The sequence below is a fragment of the Syngnathus floridae genome, chromosome 5 (genome assembly GCF_059516105.1).
Source record: "Syngnathus floridae isolate MCC-2025c chromosome 5, RoL_Sflo_1.0, whole genome shotgun sequence".
Lineage (NCBI taxonomy): Eukaryota > Metazoa > Chordata > Actinopteri > Syngnathiformes > Syngnathidae > Syngnathus > Syngnathus floridae.
In genome coordinates this window covers 2,927,434-2,937,500 of record NC_142417.1, presented here as the reverse complement: position 1 = coordinate 2,937,500, position 10,067 = coordinate 2,927,434, and the positions used below count along the sequence as shown (strand labels likewise).

The 10,067-nt window shown below is 40.6% G+C and overlaps 3 protein-coding genes and 3 non-coding genes across 11 annotated transcripts in view; 4 read left to right on the top strand and 2 right to left on the bottom strand.

The window, feature by feature from the left end:
* Positions 1-1,308, top strand: part of ikbkb (inhibitor of nuclear factor kappa B kinase subunit beta) — a 13,719-nt gene extending 12,411 nt beyond the window's left edge. For both annotated transcript variants that reach the window (XM_088375809.1, XM_088375807.1), the window contains exons 21-22: positions 1-56; positions 887-1,308. The exon at positions 1-56 is cut by the window's left edge and continues 38 nt beyond it. In XM_088375809.1, coding sequence (XP_088231935.1) covers positions 1-56; positions 887-946 — 116 coding nt within the window. In that variant the 3' untranslated portion in view covers positions 947-1,308. The remainder of the gene's footprint in view (positions 57-886) is intronic.
* trnas-aga (transfer RNA serine (anticodon AGA)) lies at positions 140-221 on the top strand. Its single transcript has one exon. It is a non-coding gene; the product is annotated as a tRNA-Ser (tRNA).
* On the top strand, positions 459-540 carry trnas-aga (transfer RNA serine (anticodon AGA)). The gene has a single exon. It is a non-coding gene; the product is annotated as a tRNA-Ser (tRNA).
* On the bottom strand, positions 661-742 carry trnas-uga (transfer RNA serine (anticodon UGA)). Its single transcript has one exon. It is a non-coding gene; the product is annotated as a tRNA-Ser (tRNA).
* On the bottom strand, positions 1,259-7,470 carry vdac3 (voltage-dependent anion channel 3). 3 transcript variants are annotated; one of them, XM_088375813.1, is made up of 10 exons: positions 7,352-7,470; positions 4,522-4,620; positions 3,610-3,681; positions 3,460-3,509; positions 2,790-2,942; positions 2,665-2,717; positions 2,370-2,597; positions 2,139-2,289; positions 2,001-2,058; positions 1,259-1,916 (listed from the first exon to the last, which is right to left on the bottom strand). In XM_088375813.1, the coding sequence occupies exons 2-10, from the start codon at positions 4,613-4,615 to the stop codon at positions 1,825-1,827; spliced, it is 951 nt and encodes a 316-aa protein (XP_088231939.1). In that variant the 5' UTR covers positions 4,616-4,620; positions 7,352-7,470; the 3' UTR covers positions 1,259-1,824. The 3 variants fall into 3 exon arrangements, with proteins under 3 accessions (XP_088231939.1, XP_088231940.1, XP_088231941.1); XM_088375814.1 differs by lacking the exon at positions 7,352-7,470 and adding an exon at positions 6,521-6,789; XM_088375815.1 differs by lacking the exons at positions 4,522-4,620; positions 7,352-7,470 and adding an exon at positions 6,521-6,779.
* On the top strand, positions 2,358-10,033 carry enkd1 (enkurin domain containing 1). 3 transcript variants are annotated; one of them, XM_088375811.1, is made up of 10 exons: positions 2,358-3,826; positions 3,886-4,059; positions 5,493-5,588; positions 7,623-7,719; positions 7,903-8,127; positions 8,195-8,358; positions 8,484-8,627; positions 8,858-8,991; positions 9,068-9,204; positions 9,297-10,033. In XM_088375811.1, exons 4-10 carry the CDS (start codon positions 7,635-7,637, stop codon positions 9,455-9,457), a joined length of 1,050 nt encoding a protein of 349 aa, XP_088231937.1. In that variant the 5' UTR covers positions 2,358-3,826; positions 3,886-4,059; positions 5,493-5,588; positions 7,623-7,634; the 3' UTR covers positions 9,458-10,033. The 3 variants fall into 3 exon arrangements, with proteins under 3 accessions (XP_088231937.1, XP_088231938.1, XP_088231936.1); XM_088375812.1 differs by lacking the exons at positions 2,358-3,826; positions 3,886-4,059; positions 5,493-5,588 and adding an exon at positions 5,778-7,489; XM_088375810.1 differs by lacking the exons at positions 2,358-3,826; positions 3,886-4,059; positions 5,493-5,588 and having other exon boundaries at positions 5,780-7,719.
* The last annotated feature ends 34 nt before the right edge of the window (positions 10,034-10,067 follow it).

Sequence of the window (10,067 nt, the reverse complement as noted above, 5' to 3'; positions counted from 1 at the left end):
GTCGACTGCAGAGTTTGCTGCATGACACCATCCAGGAGTCTGAGAGTGGCATGGAGGTAGGAGCTTCATGGCATTTTTTTTCGGAATTTCCATTGGGACAGCTTTTATTTTCTCAACCTGCAAACTGGTGAGAGAGCGTGTTGTCGTGGCCGAGTGGTTAAGGCGATGGACTAGAAATCCATTGGGGTCTCCCCGCGCAGGTTCGAATCCTGCCGACAACGATACTCTTTTGCCATTATTAAAATAAAAGATACTTGTGGCATTTTGATGATATGTTAAAAAAAAAAAACAGTCAAGTGAACTCGGTTGTGATCATCGTCAAGGTTCTCTTCTAAAACACATGTTGTTTTAACCACTCAGCCAGAACAACATTTTGTCCAGGTGTTACTTTCTCAAGCCGTGCCGGAACCCGGGTTTGCTCCGTCCCGATAAAACGGCAGCTGCGTTTACATGAGCGTGTTGTCGTGGCCGAGTGGTTAAGGCGATGGACTAGAAATCCATTGGGGTCTCTCCGCGCAGGTTCGAATCCTGCCGACAACGGTTCCATTTTAGAAAAGAAAGACCATACTGTTAAAGATAGACGCTGAAATTCGACTGTGTGACACCCAAATCCGTGACGTGTTGTCCACTTCATATTCTAGAGGTGCTCAAAAGGATGTACGTTGCCGGCAGGATTCGAACCTGCGAGGGGACACCCCAATGGATTTCAAGTCCATCGCCTTAACCACTCGGCCACGACAACTCGCTTAGAATTATACCGGCGTTACTTTCTCTGGACCATCTATTGTAAGGTGGGCGGGGTCCAGAACCAGGATTCTCTCCATCTTTGGAAAATGGCAGCTGCAGAGTGTCTTTTTATGTTCTCACTCAATATTTTGTGTACCAGATGCTGAGTGAATGGACATGGCTGCAAGGGAGCAACAGCTTCTCCAGAGATCTCTCTTAGACTTGCTGCCACTGTGTGGATATCAGGGCAAAGTACACATTGATGCACTCTTCAAGGGGAAGTATGAAGAAGATGTTCAATGTGATTATGAAAGTGCCTCGCTAATTTTGTAGGTTTTGGAAAGTGACACTTGGTCGGATTAGGGTCACGGATGAGAGTTTTAACTGAACAGGATCACCTCAGGGAAACTTATTCCATAACTAGTTTGGTGTCCAAAGCTGCACTTTGTTCCTCTCCATCTATTGGTACTAAAGAGACATTTTCTACCTTGACAATTTTTTCCTGTTAATGTACAAAAGCAAACAGTCATCATTTTGTTGATATTTTGTTTATTCCACTGATGAAATAAAAAGTCACTTTGACATTTTCACTTTTGACTTCTTATATAAAGCTCAACACGCACAGATCAAGTGAAATGTTGACTGTTTGGAGTCTGAAGAGGTTTTAGAACGTACACACAACAGACCTTTCCGCCACTCAGGTGAAATGGAGGTCAAGGTGCTCACTTGGACAAAACATTTTTATTGCACTGTTTGATAGTCCGGTGTTTGGCAAAGTGGCAGGAAAAGTATGAAAAGTTCCCTCTTTCCTTAAAAAAAATTGGAAATTAATCAGATATTAGATACGTTTTTTTTCAGGAAAAAAAAAAAACTAAATCACTTTGATTGTGTCATTTCCAACTCAGATTCAACTTGGCATAAATCATTGAGCCACAATCTTCCTTCTCATGTTATATTCTAATAGCACAAACTGAGCAGCGTGTTTCTGAACTAGCAATCTGGTTTAACGGTATTGCATTGCTGGTCGGACCTTGTCGTAATTCGTCTGTCATTTTCTTCCTTTTCCTCGTTCTGCTACGCCTTTTCTTCTCGTCACCTTCACGCATCCAACTCGAAGCCCATCCCCATCTTATGTCCGCCGCCGTTGAGGTTCTTCCCGTCAATGAGCGCCGACAGCGTTAGCTTGATTCCTACGGGGAAAAGCACAGATTAACTTTTTGGGGAAAATCGGGGCATCAACATCCAGAATTATATCTCGTGTATTTAAAACAAACCTGGCCTGAGGGTTTGTGTGTATCCTACTCCAACAAGGCAGGCGTTGTTGACTTTGGCCTGTACGGAGAACACGAGACATCCTGAGTGACCGGAAGCGTCACGCAATGACATCATCGTATGTCCCGCAATTGTCTTACAGAAAGAGAGGCGTCCTTATCCAGCTGGAATTTTGCTCCCATTCCAAAGAGTGTATTGTTGCTTCCCGCCGTCCAGGCCAGGTGGACGGCGGTTTCTGTTCTGCTGTTCACCTTTTGGTAAATGGATCCGGTAAACTCCGTACTGTCGTTGCTGCAAAGCGGAATTTGTTGACCAGAAGGTAACTGTGGTCTTTTTTTTTTTCCCATCATATAACGTGGCGCAACACTCACACGCTGGTGTGTAGCTGGAAGTCGGAGGCCTTGTATCCCAGAGCAAAGTTATTCATGGTGAGCTGGGACTTAGTAGTATCGAACGCCACTTGGTAGCCCGCCAGCCAGTTCTGGTAGCCCAGCACGGCTGCGCTGTGAACGGTAGTGCCGGCCATGTCGAACGCCAGGTCGCAACCTATGTTGACAAACTCCCGCTTGTAGGCCGTCTTCAGTTTGCCGCTCTTTTTGCTGAAGATTGGATGGTAACTTCTTTGAATATACTACAAAATGTAACAACAACAGACTTTTGAATTACCCTGTGTTCGGTACAAATGAGGCGTCCAGACCGAGCTTCAAACCCTTCGCCAGCTGCGGACCAGAGAAGAAGTTAGAATTCGATCGGATCGTAGCGATACTCGAAAGGGGACCATTTGATGGCACCTGGTCCTCAAGGGTGACTTCTGTGGCCAGAGTGTTGTCCGTGTTCCATTTCTGGTTGAAGCTGAGGCCCAGCTCGCTGACTTTGTACTTGACCTCCAAGTGGCCGCCCGACTTGCCCGTGTTGGTGTTGCTGGAGCCTGAGGTGGCAAACTCCTGTGAGACAAAAGATAAACGTTGGAACCTTACCGAATTGTTCGAGGAAGTTGATTTTTGGTCTCGAACCAATCAAAGGAGCCACTACACGACTGATTTTCAAGTACAGAACACATGGTTTAATTTCTGACAAGTCCACATAGTTTCTTACCATCTGATGTGGACATCCAGTGAAGAAAGAAGAAAAGAGAAATGACAACATTAGATGAGGAAAATGGAAGGGACAACAACCACTTGAACTCTATGGACAAATGTTTAGAGAGGTCTAAGATTTGTTCATTCAGAGGAGACACTCAAGGACCATCATCAAATTTCATTTCTTGTAGGTTTAAGGACCAAATCATTTTGTCCATATAATGTCAAAATCAAGACAACATGCTTAATTATTTTTTTAACAAGTTTCGCTTTAGAGCACAGTAAGTATTTTTCACATGCAAACAAAATGGTAGAAAATTAGATGAAAGTCTATCAATGATTTGCAGCAAATCCAAACAGGACATGATGTAAAAGTACTTACAACACCATTCTCGGACTTGGTCTTCACATCAAGTTTCAGAATTCCATAACCTGGTCACGATAAGGAAGGATGAGCACATCAAAACTCGGTAAGAAATCAGCTGTTGCATACATACTTGAATTATAAAATGTGTTTTTTTTTCTTTTTTACCATAACCCTTGTTGAAGATGTCTTTGGCAGACTTCCCCAAGTCTGCATATGGAGGAGGGACGGCCATTGTGTCTGAGAATAAACACATGCAAGTAAGGCATGTCGTAATAACAATACACATCTTTCATGTAGGCTGCAAAAAACAGCAAATGGAGGAGCCTTCTTTTTTTTGGAACACACATGAATACGGAATAAAATGGACGCCGTCTGTTTCCAGGTATTGTTATGCACATTTTACAACCTCAAGTTGTCCATCTCATTTGTATTCTTTATTAGGGAATTGAAGGATGACTGCATGCAATAAGAAGCCTCCTGGAAACGTGTGATGCACTAAAGGCATCATGATAAACTGTTCTCCAGCAAATATTTGCTTGCAAACAGTGTGAGTGTGCACAAAGGAATAGGCAAGAGCCTGGCCATCTGGAGGAGAGGCCTGCACCCATCATGAAGGTGACGTATGACCGTTCCCCTCCCACGCTTGATGATCATGGGGCATGGCTGTTAGCTGGCTGGCAACCTGTTTGCTAATGGGATAATAATAATATATGAGAACTGGCTAGCTACAATCTATCAACAAACCTCCGTTTTGTTTTAAGGGCGACAAAGGAACACAATAATCTGGAGGTACATAGAACAATACAAAAGGGAAAAAATATACAAATTGAGCATTTTGTGTGGCGTTAAGAGAATAACACAACTCATTGAATATACCATCTGAAAAAAACTGATGTTCTCCCCTCCCAAAACAAAATTGAAACCACTGCTCCAGACGTGCTGAGATTTAGCAGATTTGTGAGCAAGCATCATCATGGCTTCTTTTACTTCCTTTCCCTGCTTTCATAACCGACGAGTACTTCGATCCAAATATTCTCAGCTGGATATTTTAGGACCCTGATGATTCTGGCGTCTCACCGTGTCCCTTGGGCTCATGATGACACGCAGCAGATTGCTTTTTGTTCCCTGCCTTGTTCTGCTGCGTGGTACGACCCTTTCCTTTCTTCACCATTGCCTCTTTGGAGGAGGAACAACAGATCAATTCTTTGCTCTCTTTTCATAGCAAAACAAAATCATATACTGTATATATTTTTTTAAACTTTTCCTGAGCTTTAGCAAGTGTTTGTTGTTGCAGCTGCGGTCCGTGGCCTATTGCATGATCGCGCGGGGTCAATATTGCAAAGGCCGCTGTACTTTGGGCACAACATGGGAACGTGATAAGATTGCGAGATAACAATGGAAAATAAAGACAATGGAATGTTTCTGAGGTTGTACAATTCCGTCAACGTTTGTGAACAAATGCCTTGTCATTTCTGACATTTTTAACATCCATGTTTTGCCTTCGACAATGCAAATGTCTGTTTAATTGATTAATCCATGTTTAACTAAAAGAACGTCCACACAGTATCGGTATCATGGGATCAGAGCATTTTTATGCATACTACGACAGACATACATTATCGCCATCCCTAATTGTTCATCGATACGTGCGATTGGTTGATACCCTACCCCAACTAGTAATCTCCTTCACTAGACTGCTCACCAGATTATCGCACGATACATACAAATAAAGAACCACGCTAATAAACACCTATGGATAAATTATTCTTGAACCTAAATGGGATGCTTTTAACATTGTTCACCACAAAGAGGAATTATGAGATAGTCTGGTGGCCCCTCCCACCTCATCTTTTCAGGCTGCTCTAAATTTAGTGCCTATGAGAACCTGACACTGACACACATGAAAAAAAAAAAAAGAGCCCTCCAGGTTCAGTGTTACTAAACCGCAGAATAGAACCAAGACTGAAATGTCCTTCTGTGTGTTTATATTGTAGCGTCATGCTCCATCTGACCCTCATGAGCTATCTGTTGTAATTCCTACTTGACAGGGTTCAAAGGTCAACAAGATGCTGATAAATAATGGAAATGAGTGGCTCACAGTCACACACACAGCAAGATGGTGAAATCTTGGATGCAAAGACACAGTTAAGTGGCTTCATGTGTATTTGCTATTTCGACCCCAATGGATAAATGGCATGACAATACAGAAATATTTTGAAAAATAAACAATAATTTGTTGTATATTTTAAAAAAAAGAGATCATAAAATAATTGATAATCAAGCAATAATAAAAAAATAAATGAATAAATATAATTAATTACAATTGAAAATAAAGCAACATTTACTTCCTTGCAAAAAAATTACAAATATAACATTTAAAATTTTAGTAAATATAAAATGGTATAATTTATACATACAACTATATAATAAACAACTTTATACGTATTTTTGAGCATGCGTATAATTATATAATAATATACTAAAATGCATTCTGCACATAAATTTAACTATACATACATCTAATGTGAGGTACATACTGAAAATAAATATAAACGCTAGGTGCCAAATGTGTGTAGCATAAATAAAGGAGGAACGTGTGCGCGTTAGATAAGGTTTAGCACAGTTAAATAACACTAAAAGCTTGCTTATCAAGTGCCTAACATTCTAACCACGGTAAGTTACAACACTATCGATCTCTTTGCATGTGAGAAATATAACTCTTTTATTATGAGTGATCATTTCTGCAGCAAACCTTAGCAAACTTATAAATGTACTGTATGGAGGTGGTGGGAGTGTCAAGAGATAACATACCCCCCACTGTGCACGTAGCCATTGACCTTTCTGTCTTTGGACAAGTGAAAAAAAGCTTTTAAGGACAATATGAAGGCTAAAATTATTTAGAGTGGTGGATGTCAATAGACAGATAACAAATACAGTGCCAGGATGCCTTAACTAAGTGATATATTACAGATGTCCGGACCTGACCAGTTTTGACAGTAAAAAAAAAAAACGCGTGCAAAGCAAAACGTGGTAATGCACGTAACTTTTAAGTGTTATTGAATTATTATGTGCTTACCTTTAAATGCTGGCGATGTGTGCTGACTGCAGAGTTTGACAAGGCGGCTACGGTGGGACAAGGAGAAAGCTCAGGGCAACGCGCATGCGCACGCGAGACCTCTGCTGTGGGCGTCGCCATTGTGTAATTGACATTGTGGATAAATATGGAATTTGTAAAGCGATTTGTTACGGCGAAAGCTGTTGTGAAAGTGCTGTATCAACATTTATTGAATTCTACTATATTTTATACATGATGAATTACATAATTTGTCAAGTAGGGGATTATAATTGTTATTATTAATCAATATTTCATTCTTATTTATTCGTTGGAAAATGCTTATAAGAAACGAAAACAATCCAATTCAGCACAGTGACGTAAAATCTCTGTGATGTCATTTTTACTAAATAATGACTTCATATACTATCCATGGCGTAATTAAAAAAATCCAATTTCTGCGTTATTTAAAGTATTTCAACTGAAATTTTATTGTGTTCAATCAGAAATATGATGGATGCTCTATTTCCCTTTTTTTCCGGTATTTTTCATCTGCGTGGACTCCGATTTTCACCGCTAGAGGGCAGCAGTGGGTTCATTTGCGCTTTTAGAACGAGAATACACATCATATTAAATGCTGCCAACAAATTGAGTCCAAATATTCTATTCTATTCTATTCTATTCTATTCTATTCTATTCTATTCTATTCTATTCTATAACGCAATTAATAAGGAACTTGCAGACAACCATTAGGGCCAAACAAACAGCTGCAAAACAAGACACATTTACAGCAAGTTACATCTCATCCTACTTACTGAGTTTTTGCTCAACATTATTTGTGTGATTAATACAAACCTCGGTGAATACAAACTCCTTGCTTTTCTTTCTTTTATAGCCCTTTGTACAGTCAAGCTGTTGCCATGGTGATAAGACTAACACACGTCATCAAGCTGCGTGGCTCACGTTAATCCTGCGCTCGACAATAACATTGCGGTAGAGACACTTCTAAGCGCAGTTTCGTGCAATAAAACGATAAACGTTTATGATTTATACTCATCGCATTGTTTGTGTTGTTTGCCGGAATTCACGTGCGTGATCTTGTTATTTTTTTAAATGTACATTATAGTACAGGTCTTCAATGTGCGAGGGGCCATCATCAATATGTGGACCAATCCCACCAGACCCATCGCTATTTCCCCAGTACTACAAAAGACCTGCTTCAGGTTGGGTGCACTCAAACTGATGGATGGATGGATGGATGGATGGATGGATGGATGGATGGATGGATGGATGGATGGATGGATGGATGGATGGATGGATGGATGGATGGATGGATGGATGGATGGATGGAGTAGCTTGGTGGAACTTATGTGAAGGAAGATACCGATGGAACTTTGTTTTTCCAGCACTGGGTCGCTTAGAGGGAAACAAACACGGTACGCCGACCCTGTTGCCGGGGCCACTTGCTCCAGATCCTGTTCTGCACCCTGACTACTACAACGGCTGTGCTTCTCCACGACGTCCACGCATCAACGCCAACGCTTCCCACATTCGGGAGCGAGGGCAGAGAGGCGTCATAAGGGAACTCCTGAAAGTCGAATGTTTTCCTACCACGGAGATAACCAAACCAAGTAAGCCCCACTCCCTGACCTTTGGTTTGATTGTGCCGCAATGTTTCTAGTATCTTTTGTTCCTCAGAAACGCGGGAGTTAGACTTTCACAAAGACAACGTCCGGCGACTTCGGGAAATCCAGAAACGTTGCAAAGTGGAAGCTGAGAGGGCTCGTTCCGTTCCGGTCAAAGCTCTGTGGACTTCAACTAAATACCGCAATGTCCAATCCAAATTCATGGTTGATTTACAGGTGACGACTTACAGGTTCTATTCAAAAGCTCCCTCCATCTCCATCTTTCTTCTATACCACTTCTCCTCACTACTATATACTTGATGCACTATATCAATTCAGCCTTTTTATTTGGTTTTGTGCAGGTTACCAGTCCAGCTGTGAAACCAGAGTGTCAAAACTTTCTAAAGGGTCACTCCAAAAATAAAGTACCACCAAGACCACAGTCCACCCCTGCTGCTGCAACCTTGCATCACTCTCACACCGCCAAACAGGATAAGAATTTGCAAGTAAGAAAAGCGAATCATTTAGATCACTAGAAAAGAGATGTCAATAAATTTCAATATAATAGAAATCATGATTGCTGTTTTCATTACTTTGGCTGGTAAAATGAAGCTTCTGTATATTAAATACAGAGGTAAAGACAGCTCTACCAAAATTACCTAAACCTGGATTTTTTTTAAATTTATTTTTAATTCCTGCCTGTACCACTGTGTGATAATTGTGTATTTATTTACAGGTGAAAGGCCAGAGCATCGATTTCATCAAGTACAACGCACGGGCTGCAAGACAGACGATGCAAAGGTCCCAGTCGCTGACAAACCTGCAGGACAAAACCGTGCCCAGCGCTATCAAGGGCCAGGTGCCTCACTAGTGAGTCATGTTCTAGAAGAAGAATCAACTTCATGCGGTCACACAATCTCATGACGTTTTGTTCTACACCACACAGCATCGAGGAGAGGAAGAAGCAGTGGCTTAAAGAGGAGGAGGAGGAGAGGAGGAAGAAACTTATTCCACCTGTTCCTGTTGGGCACACCTTAATGGCTGACAGCGAAAGGCAGCAAACTCTGAAGACACTGCAAGAACGTAAGGTTTTTCTTCTATGTTTTTTAAATAAACTTAAATGGGTTTAAAGCATACGAACATATTCATTCACAAATATTTTTTTCTTTTCACAGGCCATCGCGCCCTGGTGACGGAGCTTCTGTTGCTTCCTCTCAAAGCAGACAATCTGAGCGTTCGCTTGCGCCGCGCTCGTCTTGATAAAAGACTTTCTGAGTTGGAGGAAGCCATCAAAATCTTTTCCAGAGATAAAGTTTACGTCAAAACAAATTCCTAATGCCTAAAAAGAACATGCTTGTTGAATTTTTCAAGAGTTGATTTTGACTTGACTGTTAAATTATGCAATGTTACACTGGGTCATGTGAGCTATAGTATAATGATAGGGTTTGAAAAGTGTATCCTTTTTTTAATCGTAAAAAGTGGCAAATTATGTTCGTCACAGAAGGACAAAATTATCCATATTGGTACTGGATCTTATGATCTTGTTGAGAGTAATGTGCTCTCATATATTTAAAGAATGACTACTGCAAACATTTGTGGTAAATATTGTATAGCCATTAGGTTAAGCTAAGACTAATTAAATTCTAACAATACTGTTGCTAAACTTCTTTCTTTCATTACCGTTTGTCTTATTTGAATATTTATTTGATAAAGTATTAGTTATAGTATTGTGGACTCGTATGGTGGCTGAGCTCTTCAGATCATGAAAGGTTACAAGTTGGAAAAAAAAACAGTTTAATTTCAATTTGAAATTTTTTCTTTATTTTCTACGAAGATTTTTATCAGCAATGAACTGTTGTTCACTTTGTATCAAAAGCACTAACACAATAAAGCGATTTTGAAGTTATTTTTACTATGAATCAAAACATTTTTAATGACTATTTTAT